General features: G+C 35.8%; 1 protein-coding gene across 9 annotated transcripts in view; it reads right to left on the minus strand.

Moving 5' to 3' along the window:
* Positions 1-21,611, minus strand: part of RABGAP1L (RAB GTPase activating protein 1 like) — a gene marked incomplete at its 5' end in the record, with an annotated part of 182,714 nt that overhangs the window by 16,369 nt on the left and 144,734 nt on the right. For 3 of the 9 annotated variants that reach the window (XM_083359445.1, XM_083359446.1, XM_083359448.1), the window contains one exon: positions 8,826-8,918. In XM_083359445.1, the coding sequence (XP_083215571.1) occupies positions 8,826-8,918 (93 nt within the window). Of the gene's footprint in view, positions 1-2,339; positions 2,362-2,892; positions 3,231-7,311; positions 8,609-8,825; positions 8,919-14,869; positions 15,539-16,683; positions 16,908-19,713; positions 19,731-21,428; positions 21,444-21,611 lie in introns of those variants that run through there. The other 6 variants (XM_083359453.1, XM_083359452.1, XM_083359451.1 and 3 more) reach the window with 6 other exon arrangements.

Here is a 21,611-nt window from a genome sequence, read left to right on the forward strand (position 1 = left end):
ACAGTATGTTTTGTGCAAAGCTCGAAACAAAACTCTCGCAACATATGTGCTTGAATTCAAGTTTGGAATACTTGAAAAGGCAGCTTCAAGCACAGAAAGCTTTGCACACCCTAATGATTGGTAGAATACAGAAGAGCTATTGGATTAAGTAAAAAAGATTTATACATACTTATTAAACATGATTTTAATCTAGAAAAATAATATTCTGACGTTTAGCAATATATCGCTGTTCAGTTACAAAATAAATATAATGGAAGTGCATATATTAAAGTATGAAAGTATTACCTAAGTGATAAGGGATTTTCCATATTCAGTTAAAGTACTGTTAATGTTTCTTGTTTTTATATTTCAAATACACATTTTTAAAAAAGTATATAACTTTAAAAAAAGAAAATATGGCAGATAATGAACAAATCTCAAATAATATATCTAAAATATCATATGGCTAATATATTCTAGCACACAATTAAAAACTTAAAAGTACTATAAGACATTTTATACACAGTTTCTAGTCAGAACATAACTCTATTGAACTTTTAAAATACTTTGTTAATATAATTAAAATCAATAAGAGGGGAAAAAAGAAAACTATAAATAATGAAGAATACATTTGTAAAATATGATAAATAATATGGAAACTATGTCAAATTAAAATATGCCATTTCTAGAAATGGTTTCCAAATAAGATTGAGTTCTGCATCAGATTTACTTCTTTAATATGAAGTAATGCTAGATATTAAAGCAAACCCCATTATTTGGTTAAATATTTTTTGATAGTGGAGAATGAAATCTTTGTCAGTAAAAATCAGATAGACTCAGCAAAACCAGCACCATGAAATGCTTGAAAACTCAAAAATCAGAGACAAGAGCAGTCAGTGTTTAAGGTGGACACAGATAATCCTAGGATTCATTACAAAGCCATTCCAAGAACGTTCAAAAGTGTGTTAAGTCTTTATTGAAACTAAACCTCTTCAAGTACAGGTAGTTCTCAACTTATGACCACAGTTAAACCCCAAATTTCCACTGCTAAGGAAGATAGTCATTGAGTTTTGCCCCATTTCATGATCTTTCTCACTACAATTGTTACCGGTAAGTGAATCACTGCAGTTGTTATGTTAGTAAAATGGTTGGTTGTTAAGTGAATCTGGCTTCCCCATTGACTTTGCTTGTCAGAAGGTTGCAAAATGACCCTGGGTCACTGCGACCATCATAAATACAAGCCAGTTGCCAAGCGTCCGAATTTTGATCACAGAACACGGCAATGCTGCAATGGTCATTAAATGTGAAACACAGTCACAAGTCACTTTTTTCAGTGCCGTAACTTTGAATGGTCACTAAACAAATGGTTGTAAGTCGAGGGCTACCTTTATGCACAGATTTTGTATTTCAACCACAAGACATGAAACTTTTCAGTTCCTTAAAAAAAAACACCAAACAAAATAATGGAGAAGCTGGCCATTCTCTTGCCTTCCGTTTTTATAAATTTGTAAATCTTCTATTATTTAATTCTCTATTTCTGGAGACTATCTGACAGAAATGTGAATAAGTCACTGAAGCCTGCAAGTTTTGAAGGCATCTAGTCAGAACAAGAGTTCAGTTTATATTCTCTATTAAGCGCTTGCCAAAAAGTATTCAGTGTTTGCAAAGCAGATAGCACTATGTGAGCATGAGATTTCTGGCTCTGCATTTACAGACAAGTGGGCAAGCAAGCTGTGCTGTAGGAACTGCAGTGTCCTCCTTCTTGTAATAAAAATATGCCAAATTTCAAAGGAAATGTGTCCGATATATTTAGCGAGTGATTTTTAAAAAGCCAAGGCATCCAAACTTTTTCTTAGCTTTCTTCTGGAGATGAAAAAGAAGGGTCTTGTTATACCAGACTTAATCCATCTTCTCAACGAGAAAGAGGTCTTGCAATAATAGATTAATTTTTTTTTTAAAAAAAGCAGTAATTAAAAATCACTTACGTCCTGAAAAGCACCAACATTCTCAGAGGGAGAGGCAGTTAAAGCATCTCAAGGAATAAGCAGATTGATTTTGTTACCTCTGGGGAAGGTATAATTTTAAAAGAATCTACCTGTTAACATTCCTACACAGATAAAGTTTATGCACCACATATGCCAGCCAAACTTAAGATAAATATGTAAACAGAAGCCCTTTTTCCACTACTATGTTACCTGAATTCTAACAATAAGGATTGTAACATCCAAATACAAAATCTCAGGGCTCAGGTGAGGGAGGGATTTCTCAACTATCAGTTAACAAGGAGGATACTGCACTTCCAAAGACAACCCCCCCCCAAAAAAAAGAAAAGCAACAACATACAGTCAAATAAAACTTACCTCCAGCGCTATCACAAAGCAACTACCGTTTTCAATCATGGATAAAAAAAAGTTGAGAAACAAAAAGAGAAGCAATCCAGTGAAATTTAAAGGCCAATCAATAATAATTAGGAAGTAAACAAAGCACCAAGCTGAGAATTCCGCACGGAGGTCCAAGGCTTCATTTTTGAGAGATAGCTTATTTCCTACTATGGTCTATTAAAGCAAATGGAAGGAAGCTCAGACAACTCAAAATAAAGAATAAATGACGACAGCAATTGGTCCGTTTGATGCAAGCAGATTTCACTACTGCTTGTAAGCTGGGTGTGTCTCATCTTTCACCCAAATACATACAATGTGCTTTTTCAGTTAAAAAAAAACAACAACAACCACCTGAAATGTAGAAGAGAGTTTTTGATATTGGTTAGTTTGGGATTTTAAAAGTTCCAAGCCCAAATGAAAAAAAATTAAACGCATAATAAATTATTACAAGTTACTTTAGCCTTTATGGGCTAAAAGACTTCATATTTTCCACTGGGTTTTCTACTGCTATAGATAATTTATAAATACATACTGAGACAGAGTCTGGCCAAAAGTCACCCAGCTGGCTTTCATGCTGAGGGTGGGACTAGAGCTCATGGTCTCCTGGTTTCTAGGCCTTCCCCACCACACTCTCTGGTTTTTCTTAATGGATCAAATCAGCGTGCCTCCTATATTTGCTGTCTTTATGCACAGATTTTCATATTTTGGTTATATGTAATATACAAAGTCTATGAGCTCTTAAGTTTTAAAACTCTTAAGGCTAACAGACTTTGAAGGCAGCATGAAAGATCTTGCTGTCTGTCTTAACTAAAAGGTTTAGCAATCTAGAGAAATCTAGCAGTGTTGCAAAATTGCCTTTTCTACGCTCTGTTGAAATAATTGCTTAACAAATTGCAATCTTTCCGAATAATGAACTTTCTGTTAATATGAAGAAACAACCAAGTTTGGAAAATGTTTGTGGGGAAAAAAAGCTTTGATTTAGTTATTCAGGGCATGTGCTTTTTACTCAAACTCATACTATGTAATCAGTTATTTAAATAATATCTAAGTAGCTAAATTAGCAAAATCCAGATTAATATAAGCAAAGATATTTCAAGTCAACCTCTCCTCTATCATGTTTGCACTTTTCAAACTAAACAATAAAAATGTGGAAAAAGAACACATTTGTTACTGAAAGCTGAACTTTACAAAAATATGCACATACCTATATGCATTAATGTGTGTGTGTATACATTAATGGATAAATATGAAATCTCATTTGAGTTAAATTCAAAACACAATAACTGCATTGACATATCCAGTATTCACTCCATACAGGAAGTCCAAAACAGGGTCATAATGGGCACTTAAGTACAACAACAATCGTCAACGTGTCTGATAAAATGGACCACCGTCCCAAAAAAATGTATGCCATATTCATTAGACTACTATGCTAACAGATTAACAGTTAGTCCTCCAGCAGCTATCATTATGACAGAGAACGAAAACCAGAGCTAAGTAAAGTGAACAGCAAAAAAACAATATATTTAAACTCAGTGAAATATCTACACATCCATCCACATCAAACAGTCTTATGAATGGGATACCCACAATTCAGGCATTATTACAAAAGTTGAACGCTGATAATCCAGGGGATTATTTTTCCAATGACAGTGGGATACAGACATTTCAGAGGAAGATACAACTGACACAGGAACATGGCATTCAACAAATGATGCATCCAGTTCAGTAAATCTAAAATGATCAGCTCTCCACAATTTCTGACTATAGAGTTTTTCCCGTCAACTATGGCAGACCCTCCAAACCACCACCTGTTATTACTTAGGATCAGCAACATGTATTTAAATATTTTTATCTTCTCTTAATGTCTCATGATGTAGAAAATTAAAAAGAAAAAGCTTGTGTTCACATTTCCCCCCAAGTATTTGGTTCCAATATTCTTTGGGATAGTGCAAGAATTCAACAAGGCAGTATACAACTAGGGACTCTTTCATTTAGTGGTGCGTAGAGAGAGAAGGGTAATGCTCAGCTGTAAAAAGGCTGTATGCGTTTGTTTGTTTGAATGTATTATCAGTCAGGAAACAGTGGGAATTTATTTTAGTATTATCAGTGAATAAGCATGTGTACATGCAGCACACCGAGTCCTTCCATATTTTTGCAAAATTAACGAAAGGATTCACAGTATCATAAATGTATCCAAAGTTCTTTGAATGAAACAGTCTTCAGCATTGAGAAACACCTTTTTTGATCATCCTTTAATCCTTAAATAACAATAAGGATATGTTTTTCTTCCATTTGCAAATTCCTCCTGCTCGGTTATCCAAACTTTCTTTTGGGTAGCAGCCAACAGGTTTCACTTGATTATACTGAATCCTAACAACATCAAGGAAAGAAGTTGTGAACAAAATTCTTTCTCTCTACTTTTACTAATAATTGGGACAATCTGGATTCTCCTTCTTAATGGATGTAAGTGGATGAGACTGATTCTGAAAAGAACCAATGAGTAGAGAGCCACTCGCAGTTCCATTTCAGTGTTGGCAAGACTGAAACTATGCAAGGAAGACTCATTGTTTAGAGCTGCCACTGTCGAAACTCTGTGACTGGTCCCTGAATAAAATCTATACACTCTCAAGCTACAAAAGATTTCTAGAAAGCAAGTTGGGATACCTTTCACTGTGTAACCATCATATTAGAAGAGATATTTGCTTTACTGAAGCACAAGAAAACCAGCAGTTGGTACTATAGATACAATGAATGTCGAGAGAAATGGTAATGTTGATTTGCAGACCAGGACATTTTGGGAAGCATGAAGTGATGTGAGTTAAGCACCAGTTGAATATAGATCACAAGTAATAATATATTCATTCTGAATTGGCAAAGCTTTTAAAAGTTGGAGAGACAGATGTTTCCTACAGTAAAAGACACCGAACAAAGATGGCCTTTTTTTTGAGATTATTACCAAGCCAATTCATTCTGAAATTCCAAAATTTAAAAGCCCATTTGGTACTATCAAGAAATCTGGAATAGAAAGCAATCTAACAGTATGAAAATCTTCTTCTGAGAACTCAACACAGATAAATGCCTGAATTCTTCAATTTGATAGGTTAGAGGATCATCTTTACATTCCTTTTGATTGAATATTGATAAAAATCCATATCAGACTTCTGGATATTAGGTGTGCAAGTTCTGACACTGGGTTGCATTCCTTTGGATGAATTCATGCCAGAAGTCCAAGTGCTATTTTAAAAATCAACCATTTATCCTCTCACTGAAATAGAGGCAACAGAGCTATGTCCAGGGGTCTGCCCTCCCTGCTGATAGGTAGCATCCCTGCCCAAGTTGTTAAATTCTACTGCCAAACTGGCAATAAAGTCCCCAAAGCTAAGGGTGCTGGGGGATTTTAATCTGCTGCTTGGTGGCGCTGAGTCCAGGACAGCTCAGGAGTTTGTGGACACCACGGCAACCGTGGATCTCTTCCAAATCCTCAACAGCCCAACACATACCTGTAGCTGCCCACTGATCTGTTTTATTTTGTTCTGAGGCAGTTGTGATGTAATCTGTGGTAGTACAGAACTTTAATATCAATCCATTGCCACGGACAGATAATTCTCCAGTTACTTCCCTACTCACTGTGCTCCCTCCTTATGGAGAGACAGGTTCTATTCCATCAGTCCACTGCCACCAGATGGGTGCCACAGGAGTTTGGGATTTTCCCTGAGGATCTGGCAAGCGGTTCAGTTGAGTCTTTGGTGGCCACTTGGAATGGGTAGAATTCTGGGCCTTCGACCACATAACTCCTATGTGGCCAATGCCTGTACCCGATTCTGGGTATATTTTGATTTATTGAGGAACTCTGGGAGACAAAGGACCAAAAGATATGGTAGATATGCCACTGGAAGAAGACTTGGAGTGAATAAATATGAATAAACATGAATAAAAGCCCATATTAAGGATCACCATGTAGAAATCAGGATTACCTCACAGGACCTTTTCCCCAGCCAATGTGAGGAAATGCTAACTATTTGGAAGATAAAATCATGCAGATCTGCACTTGTTGAAAGAGGGGGGGATGCCTTCCTTTTTGGTAGTCCTTGAACTCAGCTATGTTATATAACTACTTGGCAAGGTAAGGTTGTCAAGAAGGTGATCAGGCTGCAGTTACAGGGGCTTCTGGAGGGAGTGGATTATCTAGACTCATTCCAATCAGATACAGACTGGAATGTAGTATAGGGAGAGCCCTAATCATACTTATCAATGACCGCAGCTGGAGGCAAGATAGAGGTGGTGCATCTGTCCTTGAGCTTTTTCATCTCTCAGTGGTTTTTGGTACTGCTAACCAACCACAGATCCTTCTGCACCAATTCTGGGGGTTGGAAATTCGGGTCACTATATTGTTGTTGATTTTCTTCCTTCCTTCAAAGCTTCTTCCAATTAGTGGTGGCTGGTGAGAAGGAAGCTGTTCCCTAGGTCCCATTTTCATAGGATGCCACAATGTTCAAAGCTCTCTTCCTCCTAAAACTTCCTAGTTTTGCATTTTTACCCTGTTGATTGAAAAGTGGACTAATCTAGTTGTAAGGCAGCATTAAACTTCGACTGAGGAATGTTTGGGGAAGTACCATCCCACTGTTACAAACCTTTAAACAGTGAATTATCTGTACTGTTATGGCCACAGAAACATCCTGTACCTAGTGAGACTAGTATGTAGTCTATCCAGACTCCACTCTGTGGACTTGTAAATAATATGTGAAACTATAATCGTTAGCAAATTCTTTACCTCATACTTCAACTAATTTAAACTCAAATAATGTTTCTTAAACATTATTATCAAATTCATGTCTTTTGTCAACATTTATATTTTATCACAGATTGTTATATAAAACTGAATTCCAATTTATTTGGTATACATAAAGTGAAAGTAAAGTAGTTATAGCCCCCCCTTCAAAAATCCTTTAACAAAGTTATGTCTGCTCTTTTTAAGAATATATATCATTTCAAAGAATGTAGAGCTATCAAAAATAATAGTTAAACCCTCAAGATTTGGAAGACCTCTTGCCATGAATAATAGTCTAAAATCTAGCATTTTAACAGAAAACCGCTTCTTAAGAATTGCCTGCAACATTGTCATATTGGAATGCCTTGGCTGTAACACTGAATCATTCTTTTGTATATAACCATACATATTAAAACCTGAATAGTTGAATTCACAAGTTTAACATTCTTCAATTCTAATCCATCCCTCCTTTTCCTTTCCATTCTATATAGAATCTTACTCGCACAGAATTCAACAGTTGCAAGACAACAAAATCAACACTCAATACATCAGTGTTCAATTTGAGGGACAATATCTCTAAATTATATGTGAATGAAGATCTAAACCCTAAAATTATATAATTTGACATTATGTAACATGAACATCATGTACACATTATAAGCTAGAATTCAAGCTTTGTTTTGTATCAATGCAGTAATAATTAAAGATTCAATTTTCCAGATTATTCAAAATTTGGTTTATCTTGTCTAAAAAGAATCGGTATAAATTTGGGTATTTTCTAAGCCCCAAATAGATATTATGAGGAACAATACTTACAAAGTTCAAGAAACATCAAAGTAATTTGACCTATTAGTAGTTTTACACAGTGCAATTATTCAGTCCTAATACTTAATAAAATCCATTTCAACCTCAGTGGTTCAAATACATTACCACAACAATCCTTACAACATCCCTGTAAGGTAGGCTAGAAGTATCATATGTATATAACATACGTCAACTGAGTGGAAAAACAGGTTAGTGGTGGAAATACCATTCAAACTTCCATTTCAGGTTGCCATTTTGTTCCATGCAACTAGTTATGGGAGTTTAGACAAAAAAGGAACTAAATGGATAAAACTAGAGTTCTACTTTACTAAGGAATTGTGTTATATTTTTACTTGGAACCAACGTAACATCGAAATGCGGTTCAATAAAATGAATTATTTCACCACCTCTGTGTCTCAGTCTATCAGATCAAGAGTGTTATAAATATTACTAAAGCATCAAGAGTATTTGTACCATAGAGGAAAAAGTCATTAATTCAGTGAGCCAGTTATGGAAGCATTTGCCTTCCAAAATGTGTCTAAGGTAGTGAACCACACATAACTTTTTCTAAACATAATTCTTTGCCTCCTTTGCATGTCAGTAGTAGAGAATCCCTCATTCTTTTTCAGCATCCCATGCAGTTTCCCAGAAGTATAACCTACAAACATATAAACTGAGAAAATAAAAACATTATATGTTGTTCTTACATAAAATAAATTTAACTGTTTCAAGTAAAATATAAAATTTAACAATAAACTATCTGAAGTAAGTCTTTGTAAATGTGCCACAACAGGCACTGAATTCACTGTCCAGAACTCTCCCTTCAGCTTGTAAAAGCAATCTTTTTCTGTTCTAATGGAAAGTATCTGAGACACATGGCAACCCATTACCTTGTATCGATCCAAAGGGTCTTCCTGCTGCAGCTGATTCTCCCTCATCATTTGATATTCTCTCTCATATTTCTTTAGCTTCTTTGTAGGCACCTGTAGGTTAATAAAAATAAATAACAAAAAGAGGTACTGTTAAGGTTAACATTCGAGGTGAAAAATTACTCTAGCAAGACATATAGGGACTAAGAGAAGTAGAAGCTGTTGTATATCAGCAAAATAGTCACTTGATCTTCCAAAGAATTGCCAGTACATTTCAAATGAAAATAGATATGTTAACTCTCCTCAAGAGGACTAGAGAGTTATGAGACTAAATGTGGGGAATATAATTCAATCCACAATGGAACTTTAAGATTTCTATTACTATTGGGGGAGGGGAATCCCACATCCCACTGCTAAGAGCAGCAGCTACGTACCCATCTCAAAATACGATGGCCTGGGATTTTTGGTGGGGGAAATCTTTATATTTGGCACTAATTAGGGATATGGGACAAATGTATGCAATTATAAGAAAATTATTTTGAAAAACAGTGCACCTCCTACGAAGACCCATAATATTTGTGTGGGAGTAGTGCTCCTCCCATTCTAATATAAACCACCAAAATTAAAATATAATTGTTCTAATTACAGATAGGCAATGGGAGTAGGGCATAATGAGGCCCCAAAAATGTACACATATGACAGTACAAAGAGCAATCAACATGAAGATAGGAAAGAATTAATGAGAAATAATAGGACATACTTCAGCTAATGGAAATTAGAGGGGTCTAGGACAATTCACCGCAGACAAATTAGTGTGGCCTTCTTGCCTCAGCCAACTCGCTATAGGTCAACTCACTATGGGACAACTTGCTGCAGACAATTTCAAGTGGGATAACTCAATGCAATAAATGTTATCCACCACTTGTTATCCTGCATGGAATTTTCTGTGGCAAGTTGTCCCATGGCAACTTGACCACGGTGAGTTATCCTGCAGCAAGTTGGCCACGGCGAATTGTTCCATGCTGCATAACAAAATGACACGTTTCACTATGTACAGAGTAAAGTAATGGGACAATGACAGCTGCTTGTACAGAAGCATAGTATTTGGTTCCAGTGCCAAAATATAAAAATCTAAAGGTAAGCTGAAAGTAAAAGGCAATGAGGCTGGCCAGAAATGATCAGTCTGCATATAGAGAACAGATAATCATGAGGCCTCAGTGCACTAGTAGCACCAAATCTGTCCTCCAAAGTCATCTGGCTGTAACTAAAAAGGATAATTGACTATTAATTAAATCTCCTACTGGAACACCTGCTGTTTTCTCCTCTGACTAGCTGCTTCCTTGGAGCAGGAATGCTGATTTAGAAGGTTTAACCATGTAGAGCACGGGTGTCAAACTCGCCGCATCACGTGATGTGTCCCAATGTAGCATGACTTTTTCCGCATTGCTGGAGCTGGGGTGGGCGTGGCCTCCACAGGATGCAACCGGCCCACGGGCTGGCAGTTTGACACCTCTGATCTAGAGTCTCACCAGACAGCCTAATGCAATGCACACAGGTAACTTATCCAAAGTTCTAAATATTATCAAGAGAGTTCTTTTGATGGGAGGTCTGTAAACAGACTCTTAAAGCTTGTCTACTTCAAATGACTCTGATAACTGCCAAAACAAAAATGAAAAACTCCAAAACGTGGACTTACAAAGATTTCAGCTTTTCTACAAATCAGATAACAGAAATGAAGTTGACACAGAGAAAAGTTAACCCAGATAACCCCAGCCTGGTGTAACTTTGGCAAGAAAGTTTAATGAAAATCTTAAGTATGTTCACAAATTCTATTGAAAACAAAATAGGTGTCTTTATTTCTAACATATACCCAATCGGAGACACACACAATCCCCTTTTCTTTGTGTCCTTGGCTCAAAACCTATCACTCAAAAGCCAGATTTTGCAGGAATAGAAGCAAAGCTCACCAGAATGCTTTCTATTCTTTCTCTGTTTTCCACTTGGGAACACAGCATATCTGTAGCACAGTGAGTTGCTAGGATACCTCTCTTGTGAGTGCCTATCTTGTATTCTCTGCTGCTTTACCACTATCTCTGAACAACAGAAGCATCAGTAAATACAAGGAAGAAAGCCTAAAATGATGAGGAAACCAACTACCATTAAAACAAACAATATGGTATACGAGATGTGGTGTAATCTATAGTGTTAATTGGCTGCTGAATAAAATAACTGTTTAACAGCTTTTTATAAATGATCCTAGATAAAAATGAAAATGACGTGTGTGTGTGTGTGTGTGTGTGTGTGTGTGTGTGTGTGTGTGTGTAATCAGATCTTATTTTGCACAATGTATAAACAATAAAATTATCTACTATCAGATGTGATGGGCATTCCTTTAGATTATTTACAAAAAGATATTCATAGAGATAACTATGGCTTGTCTAAATAGTGCTATGTTGTCTTCTGAATCATTAAGTAGCATATATGGAACACTGGATTTTGGGAAGCAATAGTAAAAGAGAGGATTACACTCTATGCCTCTGAGTTTCCCAAATGCATTTGATTGGCTCTATGGAATATTTTATTTATTTATTTATTTATTTTATTAGATTTATATACCGCCCTTTCCCAAAGGACTCAGGGCGGTTTACAGGGTGATTAAAAAACCAAAATACAAAAGTTAAAAACAAATTAAAAAAAATTATATGTGTCCCTGCCTAAATAAAACCCCAGTTAAAATAAGATTAATCCTCAGCCTGGGCCAGAGAGCTCGAAGAGCCAGGTCTTCAGGCCCTGGCGGAATGAACGGAGGTCGGGGGCAGTCCTCAGCTCCACTGGCAGCTGGTTCCAAAGGGCAGGCGCCCCCACTGAGAAGGCCCTATCCCTGGGTGTTACCCGCCGGCAATCTCTTACCGGTGGCACCCTGAGAAGACCCTCCCTGTGGGAGCGCACTGGACTAACTGGCTTTCTGACTTCTATTTTTAAATCCTGTTTGAGGAACCAAGCAGAATTAGAAAGTTATTAAGCAAACTCTCTGATATTTCCTTTAAGGACCGTCAGTCACCACCAGCTGGAATCTGCCTGGCTCATGTGTTCAAATGGGGAAGGGTTCTATTCCTAGAAAAATGCATGTGGCCCTCATCTGTGTTGGCCCCAGAGATTCACTTGGTACTGCTAACCTTCTGTCAAGTGCTGTTTGGCTGAATTTTGTCAGGTTAGGTGTTTTTGTTAATTAATTGGATGAGTATTTTTTTGTAAAGTATGCTCCTTATGATCTTAAGAGGCAATTATTTCAACAAAGAAGCTCTGTTTTCTGTTTACTGCATAGCCAGGGACAGAATAGTTAGAGACATAAAAAAAAGTTCTTGTCAACTTCATTATGCTGGAAGTGTAAACTGAGTGAGGATACATTTGCTCACATGATACAGGTCTACCCTATTATAGCCAGGTCTTGGTTTAAAATCTACACATTAGTTAATATCATGTTGCAGAGATTTGTAATATTTAACATATTTTAAATTACACAATAAAAATGGAAATTATCAGTATATGAAGAACCAAGTAAACTGTATGAACATTTACCAAGCATTGTAGTATAACACAAAAAAGAATGATCTTTGATATTGGAAAGACAGTGCTATTCCAGGATTACAGTCTTGGATAAATGATGTTTTCTGCCTGTGACCTTGCTTACCATCAGCATATGGAAAGGTGATAATACTATTCAAAGATGTTAAGTTAAGCTATGAATTCATTATTCAAGATTGTTAGGGCTGATTTCAAAAATCTTCCCTATATGTAATATAATAGGATCTTGAGGAGGCTTTTTTGCATTAAAAATAAATTGTTTAAAAATTGATATTTTACAAAACCCATATTGTACTCTGCCATTTGTATTTTAAACTGATTCCAAAAACATGTTATGTTTTATTAGCACTGCATACTACTGTATTACAATAATAGTACTGTCAAAAGGGATAGTTACAGGCGAGGAGTGGTAGAATTAGGTCTAAGATATACCTAAAAGGGGGGTTTGGCATTGAGTTTTCAGCTGAGTTTTTTAGTAGTCAGGATCACATGATGTTCAACAAAAATATATGATTGAAAATATTTTCTTGAAAAATGCTACTTCATAGGTTTAGCACTGGAAAATGTCAACACTAAATCCATCACTAGTCGGGTTCAAGCCAAATATATTTCCTTTCCTTTCTCTCCATTCCAGATTATGTTCTATGTACAGTATCCCTCCATGACTGGAAGCTGATCAGCCATTTTTACACAGGTTTTTAGTAAGAATTTTAATTAGTGGCTTTGGTTGCTAGCTTGCCTTAGTGCTGTCCAATGGTTTGAAAATTCTGCTTTTAACCATCAAGGTCAATATTAACATTTCACATAAAAACTGAGGCAATGTCCTTTTGATACTAAGAAAAAGAATTGTTTCTATTTACAGATATAAATGCCCTGATATGATTGTGCATGGGACACTACTGGAAAATGGGTTCATGTATTTTATTTCATTATTTTTGTTCTATTATTTTCTATCCTACTGGAAAATGGGGTAATTTATCTTATTTCATTCTTTTACTGAAATTTGTACTAAGAATTTCTCTGCTATTATATTCTAAGAATATGGCCCAGATTTTCAAGTAATTTTTCTTCACAGATTGAGGAAAGTGACAAAGCCTGCAAAGGTTTACAGTTCTTATTAAGCTAAGATTTACCATGATGCTTTTATAAAAATAAAACTTTGTTTCTATTTTTTATTTCTCTGCATATAATTAATTGTTCCATCTGGTGATTGTTAAGAACAAGTGTTTGCACATCTATATTCATATCTGAATAAAGAATCAAAATACATTCATGGTAACATATTTTATATGGAAATCAAAAAGATTAGATGTTAGGTTTTCTGAGTTAAATAGATGAGGATGAAGGGTGGAAAACATTGGAACCCAAAATAGGAATTATGTTTTTAATTCTTCAGTTTTAATTATGAGCATTGATCTTTTTGTGACTTGCTTATATCTCCCTGTACAAAGTACTATCTCAGCATATCAGGCTATTCACCAAATGCATATGCACAAATACCTACTTGACATGCAAATGTAAAAATGCTCATTTACTGCTAGAAACTGCCAAAACCTTTATCTGGAAGCCCAAAACAATTAACTAACAAATAATTTTGTTAAACTAAAACACTAAAGGAAAGGATACAAGTCTGCATTCCACTTGATTGTTAAGGATAAATTAAATTCATTTGGAAGCACTCTAAGCATAGCTTATTTTTTTATTAGGTAGTAAATAACTTTTGTAAAGCATTATAGTAAGGTTTGTGGTGAATGGAAATTTTGCAAAGTAGTTAAAGGTTTAATCTGACTCAGAACACTGTGTCTTATTCCGCAATATACTTGCCCAAACAGAATGTGCTTAAATCATGCTTACTGTATATTGGATTATTCAGTATAAATTCTGCTCAGCTAGATATTTGTACAGATAAATTAAGGATTAACATTCCCAACATTCTCAAGAGTATAGTGGACTCAGATTCTATAGAAGCAACACAATAGCCAGACTTAATGCTCCAATGAAACTAAGTGCCGCAGAGAAACATTAATTTCTTTAAAGCCAACTTTCTTCTATGAAATTTACCTCCGTTCCCTATTGTCAAGTGAAACAAAACCCACAAACACATGTAACACACTCTTTTTTTGTACCTTATACAAACACAAATAAAAATATAGGGTGGAGAAGACTTCCTTTTGTGTGTGCGCAATAAGCTCACTAGTCCTACAGGTTAAGCAACATGAGGTTAAATAGCTAAGCTAAGAGTACAGTAATTTTAGGGTCTCTTACTCATGTAGGAACACTAAAGTATAACCAAATCCATCGGTGTTCAGAATTGCACACAAGAAAGAATCTGAAATGTTTCAAAACAATGTCGCAATCCTGAAAAACTGTTAAAACTGTTAAAACAGTGAAGGCTGAAAAAGATAAAAGGAGGCTTATTCCATGTTACAGACATTAAAAATAAATGGGAACAAATCGTATTTCATAATGTAAACACCTACCACATGTCTAGGTTTGCTGATTGCCACCAAGCTGGCTAGAAAATCTTCATCATACAGCTGGCTAAAGACATGAGAGTCGTAGGCCATCACGACGGAAATTTCTTCCATCATGTTGTCAGCAAACTCTGTTAGCAGTGACCAGCAACAGGACAAAGAATTAGCTCAGTTCAGCTTAACTCGGTGTGACTTTTTCACAGCAGCCACCTGAAGGGACTAGGCAGGGAGTGTCACCGAATAAACAAAAAAAAAAGGAAAGGAAAGGAAAAGGAAAAAAGAAAAAGAAGCTCTCACAGCCAATGAGAACAGTTCCTGGATGTTGCTTTTCCTTTGGGAGTTTTCCTGGTCTCTGTGGGCCACAGATAGTCAAAACACCTGTTCTTATGTCCATACGGTAACAATCTTTCCTTATGTTTTCTTCAACTATCAAAAGTAATCTTCCAACAGAAAAGTAAATCCAAAAGATGCTGAGAAAAAGACGAAGGTTTCAGTCCACAGCGAAGTACTCCTGTGTTCTCACAAAGCTTTCTTTAAATGCAATATTTAATCACACTAGATTCCTTTTAGTGGAGGAGTCAGATTTCTCAAGGGAAGTTGCTTTCTGCTTTTTCCAAAGATTTGCACAGTAGACATGAACAGCATTCTGTCACAATTGGAATTTTTCTGCATAACCTGCCAGATATTTTGGAAAGAATCCATATTTGCACAGTTGGGTGTGTTTTGAAGGTACATTTGATTTTTTTAAAAAATATTCTAACATTAAAAAATTATTTGGTATCTTCTAAACGGAGATGCAAGGTAACACAACCAAGCTTTCTTTGTTAGTCAAAAAGATGGTAAAATCTTATTTAAATGATATTCATTCATAAGAAATGAACTATTTTTTTCCAAAAATGAAAGAAAATCCAACTCACTTTTATATGCAGCATCCCATCCTTTTGAATTTTTAACTGAAAAATGCATTGGTCATTTCAGAGAACTGATAGATTGATCAACACACCAATAAAGAAAACCTTTTAAAAACTCTTAAAATTGTATTTCCATCTATAATGTTTCTAAAACATTGGAAAACAGCATCTATAAATTAAAAAAATAGAATATATTTAAAAAATGATTCATTCCATTACTGTTTCCTGCAATATCTTCGCTCCTTTCGTCGCGATCTCAAGACGTTTCTGTTTGTTCAAGCCGGCCTAGCCTGATGGGGATTGGTGGGGTTTTTATTCTTGTGTTTTAATTTTAACTTGGCGTTTTAGAACTTGATTCTAACTGTTTTAATATGGGCAATTATTTAATCTTGTTTTAACGTTTGTATTTAGTATTTTATTCTGCCCTGTGAACCGCCCTGAGTCCTCAGGGAGAAGGGCGGTATATAAATATTATTAAATTAAATTAAATTAAATATTCTCTCCTGCCTAGCCCTGTGATAAAAAGCCTAATTATACATACATAATGAGAGAAGTGATACTGTAATGACAAACGTATGCTTCCTAATCCAATTGTCACATGTTTGTCACTTGCAAAACAAAAATATAACTTTGCTCTGCCCTCAATGTCATTTTTCTCAGCAAGTACTCCCAAAATATTTCATGGTCTTATTATGTACAGTTAAATAGCAAACCTGGGGATATCCTTCGTGTTTTAATAAGAGAGAAATAAAAGCACCATGTTATTTTTGGGAAACTGGACAGAATTTTAATAGGCTTAAACAGAGAAAGCATGAAGAATCAATCCTGGAGATTAAAATATCTCATATTTAATCCAAAAAGCTATTTTAGTAATGCAGCTTGGTGAAGCTGAGGCTAATGTGGGCTTACTTGTTTTCTTCCCAATGAAGGCAGCTCTGATCCATCATTGTAAACAAGAAATTCTTCTGCAACATCAATTCCTGCCTGTCATTCTAAAATCTAAATCCTCCACTTAGAGTCTTCAGATTGTGTCACTGGGGTGGTGAGTCTTTTCACAAAAGCATTTTTTAAAATAAAATTTTCTGACTTCAACTTCCTGGTTGAAAATCCTCGTTAGTTCTATCAGTCTGACTCAGCAGGGTTGATAATGTGTGCAGAAGGTGATCGAACAAAGACACCTGTTGTAGCAAGGAATGGAACTTCCCATGATTCTTTGCGGCCTGGGAAGGTTTTCAAAAAGATCTACTTTACAACTGAGAAATGCCTAGACTTCGACGGTGTTTACCCTCTCATATAATCTGTGTTAAAGACCAAAGGATGAACCAGGAAATAGTAAATTTTCTCAAAACTAAGGGAAGAAAACTTCCCTTAGGCATATTCTAGATACTTTATGACTCAGTAAAATGCATCTGTAAGCAAAAAGATACAAAAAAATAGCTTTACCATACCCCACTTTAACCAAACTACATTTCAAGCAGACTTTTTATGGACTTACAAATAACACGATTCATTTCTGGATAGTAATCCTAACCTTAATTTTTCTTTCATTTAGCCATGAAATATATTCTATTAGTTCTCTTTTTTTTAAGCTTCTATGCACAGTTTTCGAAAAGACAATCCAGGCACTGGATTGCCTGGGAGGACAACTATGTGTGTAAGAGAGGAGTCCTAGAAATTATCCCTTTCCATAAATTTTTTTTTACCAAAACTGGGCAGCTATAATAAGTAGCTTGTTTAATAGTTTGTGACTAATTGCCATCTTATCCCAATTTTTTAAAATAACACTGTGGTACTATCAATATTCCACAATGAACTTTCAGTAGAATATATGGCAAAATGTTTCTCATCCTCCTTCCTCTTTCAATGATTTTCACCTAGGAGCTTAAGTTTCCAACTCTCATGATACATTTGTATTAGTTTAAATTAACAGTGTTCAAAAACACCATTATTTTTAACCTTCCCTTTGCATGCCATATACACTGTCTACACATATAGAACGTATCTGTCCATTCAGACACTGATTACTTCTAGGATATCTATTCCATCTCTTATTTGGTACAGAGATAAACAGTTAGGTTTCAACAGCACTCCCTTTTATCTCACCCTGATTTAATGGATAACCTCTCTCAATAGTTTCAGATGTTAAACAGGATAGGGAAGAGGATCAAGCCCTGCAGCACATCAAAACACATCCAAGGGCTTCTATCATCTCAACCGATTCTGTCCATCTGGCTTCCAACTCAGAGCGAATACAAGTTATTTTTTTCATAAAGTGCTTAGACAAGTGATCATAATTTGCACTAATTTGTTCTTCTGCCCATCCTGCGCTTAAGGGACACTCTCAATAGTATGGCTGGCGAAGATTTTGCAAATACAGTAAGAATAGAGAATTAATTTGGCTTCATGACAAAGTAGGTTTAAACTTTATTTATTTATTTATTTATTTATTTATTTATTTATTTATTTATTTATTTATTTATTTATTTGATTTATATACCGCCCTTCTCCCGAAGGACTCAGGGCCGTGTACAGGGCAATAAAAATAAGAATACAGGATAGAAGATTTAAAGTTAAATGATTGTGCCCAATGTGGTAAGTTAGTTAAAATAATGTTAAAACCCCAAACCCATCAGGCCAGGCCGGCTTGTTCGAATAGATAAGTTTTTAGATCACGCCGGAAGGAGCGAAGGTCGGGGGCCGTCCGTAGTTCAGCCGGTAAGCGGTTCCAAAGGATTGGTGCACCCACCAAGAATGCTCTCCCCCTGGGGGTCACCAGCCGACATTCTCTGACCGGTGGTACCCTGAGGAGGCCCTCTCTGTGGGAGCGTACAGGACGGAGGGAAGTTGACGCCAGCAGTAGGTGCTCCCCTAGGTAATCCGGACCCATGCCATGTAGGGCTTTGTATGTCATCACCAGCACCTTGAATTTCACTCGGAAGGCAACTGGAAGCCAATGCAGCTCACGGAGCAGAGGTGTAACATGGGAGTATCGGGAGACCCCCAAAAGAACTCGCGCAGCTGCATTCTGTACCAGCTGAAGTTTCTGAGTGGTCCTCAAGGGCAGCCCCAAACTTGAACTTGTACCCTTGTCATGTCATATTTGCTTCTTGTTTTCCATCAGCATCACTCCATGGAAGTATCCCTCAGACTCCCAACAAGAGACACGACAGACTTCCGAAGAAGTCTGAGATCCATTGGCAATCTCCCTAACAACTATGTATGCTGAGGCACCAACATCCCACATATTAAATTTCAAGCTATGAAAAACGTTATAGCAGATATCAACTCAGCATATCTTGCCAGCAGACTTGTCACTTTCTACTCATTCAAAATGACTGCCTCTTTGGTAATAACATACATCAGAAAGCAGTGGCACCGTCACTGAGGTGCACATGCCTGGCTCCACAATTTTCCAACATCTTCATAGCTGACTCAGAATGCTTTCTCAATTCTTACCCCCTAAAACTCCTCCTTTACTTGATATTCATTGATGTCATTTTCAGAATCTTGGACCCATGAAAATGAATCTCTGAAAATTGAAATCTCATTATGATCTCAACAACTTACAGCCCACCATCAAACTGAACCCATCTCAATCCACCTAACAAAATAAATAAATAAATCTATTTTCTCAATATCACAGTAAAACTATTCAATAGACACATAAGCATTTTATACAGTAAATCTATATATCAGGAAGTGAGTTATAACTCACAAAAATATACACTTTGTAATAAAATGTGTTCATTTGAAAAAGTGCTACCTCCTCCTGGGTAAATAGTTGCCAAGTGATTCTCTTGAGTCCTCTTTTCAACATTCAACAGTATTTCTGAATTTTTAGCAAATTTTCCTTTTTTAAAAGTTCAATTATCATAAATATTTTAACTTGTGTGTTAAGTACAATATCATATTCAAACATGTCCTAACAACATTTACAACCTGTATATCAGATCCTCCAAGTTGCAATGGTCACTTCATTCATTCATTTGCTTACTAACATATAACAGAATAACTTTGCAATGGGTAGTTCCATAATCAAGTGTTTGTATTGTTATGCTCTGAGTATATATATAAGTGATGTGAGGGGAACTGAATTCACTAATTTTGCACCAAGTTTAAGGAAGTCATTGCTTTAGCTTAGCTGGAATTTCTCGGAAGACCAGAAAAATTGCTCAGTCACTTCCTTAAAATTCTTCCATGAAATGTTAGAATAACTGACAATACTTAATATTTAATTTGTAATACTTTAAAAAGTAATTAAAATTATGACTGTATTCAAGACAAGACAGTCAAAATCCAAACTTTTCATAATGAATCCATTCTGTGCAAGAAGTAATTGAGTACAGTGATTTGAATAATGCCTAAAGAGAAAACACTTATATGAAGCCAAGATTTTAAGATGAAAACATAAAACCAGAGAGAATAGTTACACAACTGTTTTGAAATAGAAGTGTTTTTTTTCTTTTACATTATGCACACATTATTTAAGCAGAACTTGGGTCCATATATGTACATAGAAAGATCTAACTATAAATTTTACACTGAAAACATTCTTCTAAACATGTGATTTAGGAATGTGTTAAGTATCTTTGAGATGTTTTGTACATTTGACTTAACAAGTTTTCTAAACAAATCTAAAACAATAAAAATAAAATAAAATAATAAAATAAAATAAAATAATAAAATAAAATAAAATAAAAAATGTGTCCATCCATCTTACTGTCGGTCATCTTCTTCTCTTTTCTTCCACCTTTCCCAGCATTAGAGCCTTCTCCAGGAAGTTATGCTTTTGAATAATGTTTCCAAAGTAGGATAATTTGAGCCTGGTCATTTGTGCTACAAGTAAAAATACTCGGCTGATTTGTTCAATGATCCACTAGTTAGTTTTCTTGGCTCTCCATAAGTATTCTCAGGAGTCTTCTCAAATACCAAACTTCAAAAGCATTAATACTCTTCTTATCCTGATTCTTCAAAGTCCAATTTTTGCTTCCATAGAGTGTCATAGGGAATATTATGGCTTGCGTAATCTTTATAGGTGCAGAGACACCATAGCATTTGAATTTTTTAAGGCCTACATGGTTGCTTTACCACATGCTAGGATGACGCGTATTTGTGACTGTTGATGGTTGATCCTAAAAGGTAGAAGCTATCTACCACTTTGATATCTTCAGATATCTGATATCTAAGGCTGATTAAGATGGTAATCTGTCATTAGTTTCTTTATATTTAATTTTAGTCCCAGTTTTTCATTTTGCTCATTGACTTTTATTATTAGAGCTTGAGGATCCTTTGCATTTGAGGCTATCCAGGAATTATCCTCGGCATAAACATGTTATTGATATTTCTTCCTCCGATTTTAAAATCATGCTCATATTCTTCCACTCCACTTTATACAAACTGAATAAAAGGGGAGTACACCGCCTTGTCGTACTCTTTTGCCTGAAGCCAATCTGTTTTACCATATTCTCTCTTACTGTGGCTCTGTATATAAGTGTTTTATGAGATCAGTAAGATGTTTTGACATACCCATGTTTCTGAACACATTTCACATACGATATGGTAACAAAGATCTTTTCTATAATCAATGAAGCATACAGTGATTTTTTTATATTCTTTGACTTTCTCAATTATCCATCAAGCATCAGTAATAATACCTCAAGTTTCTCGCCTTTTCTAAAGGCATCTTGCACATCTGGGATCTCTTCATGGCTACAAGAGAGTAAGCAGGCACACAATGGGGAGCATATATTTAAAGGAATGTGCTAGCACTGCCTGTTTGCCTAACACCCTCCAGCCATGTAGGAAGCAAACAAAAGCTCAAGGTATGAAAGTGATTA

The sequence above is a fragment of the Vipera ursinii genome (genome assembly GCF_947247035.1).
Source record: "Vipera ursinii genome assembly, chromosome: 3".
Taxonomy (NCBI): Eukaryota; Metazoa; Chordata; class Lepidosauria; order Squamata; family Viperidae; genus Vipera; species Vipera ursinii.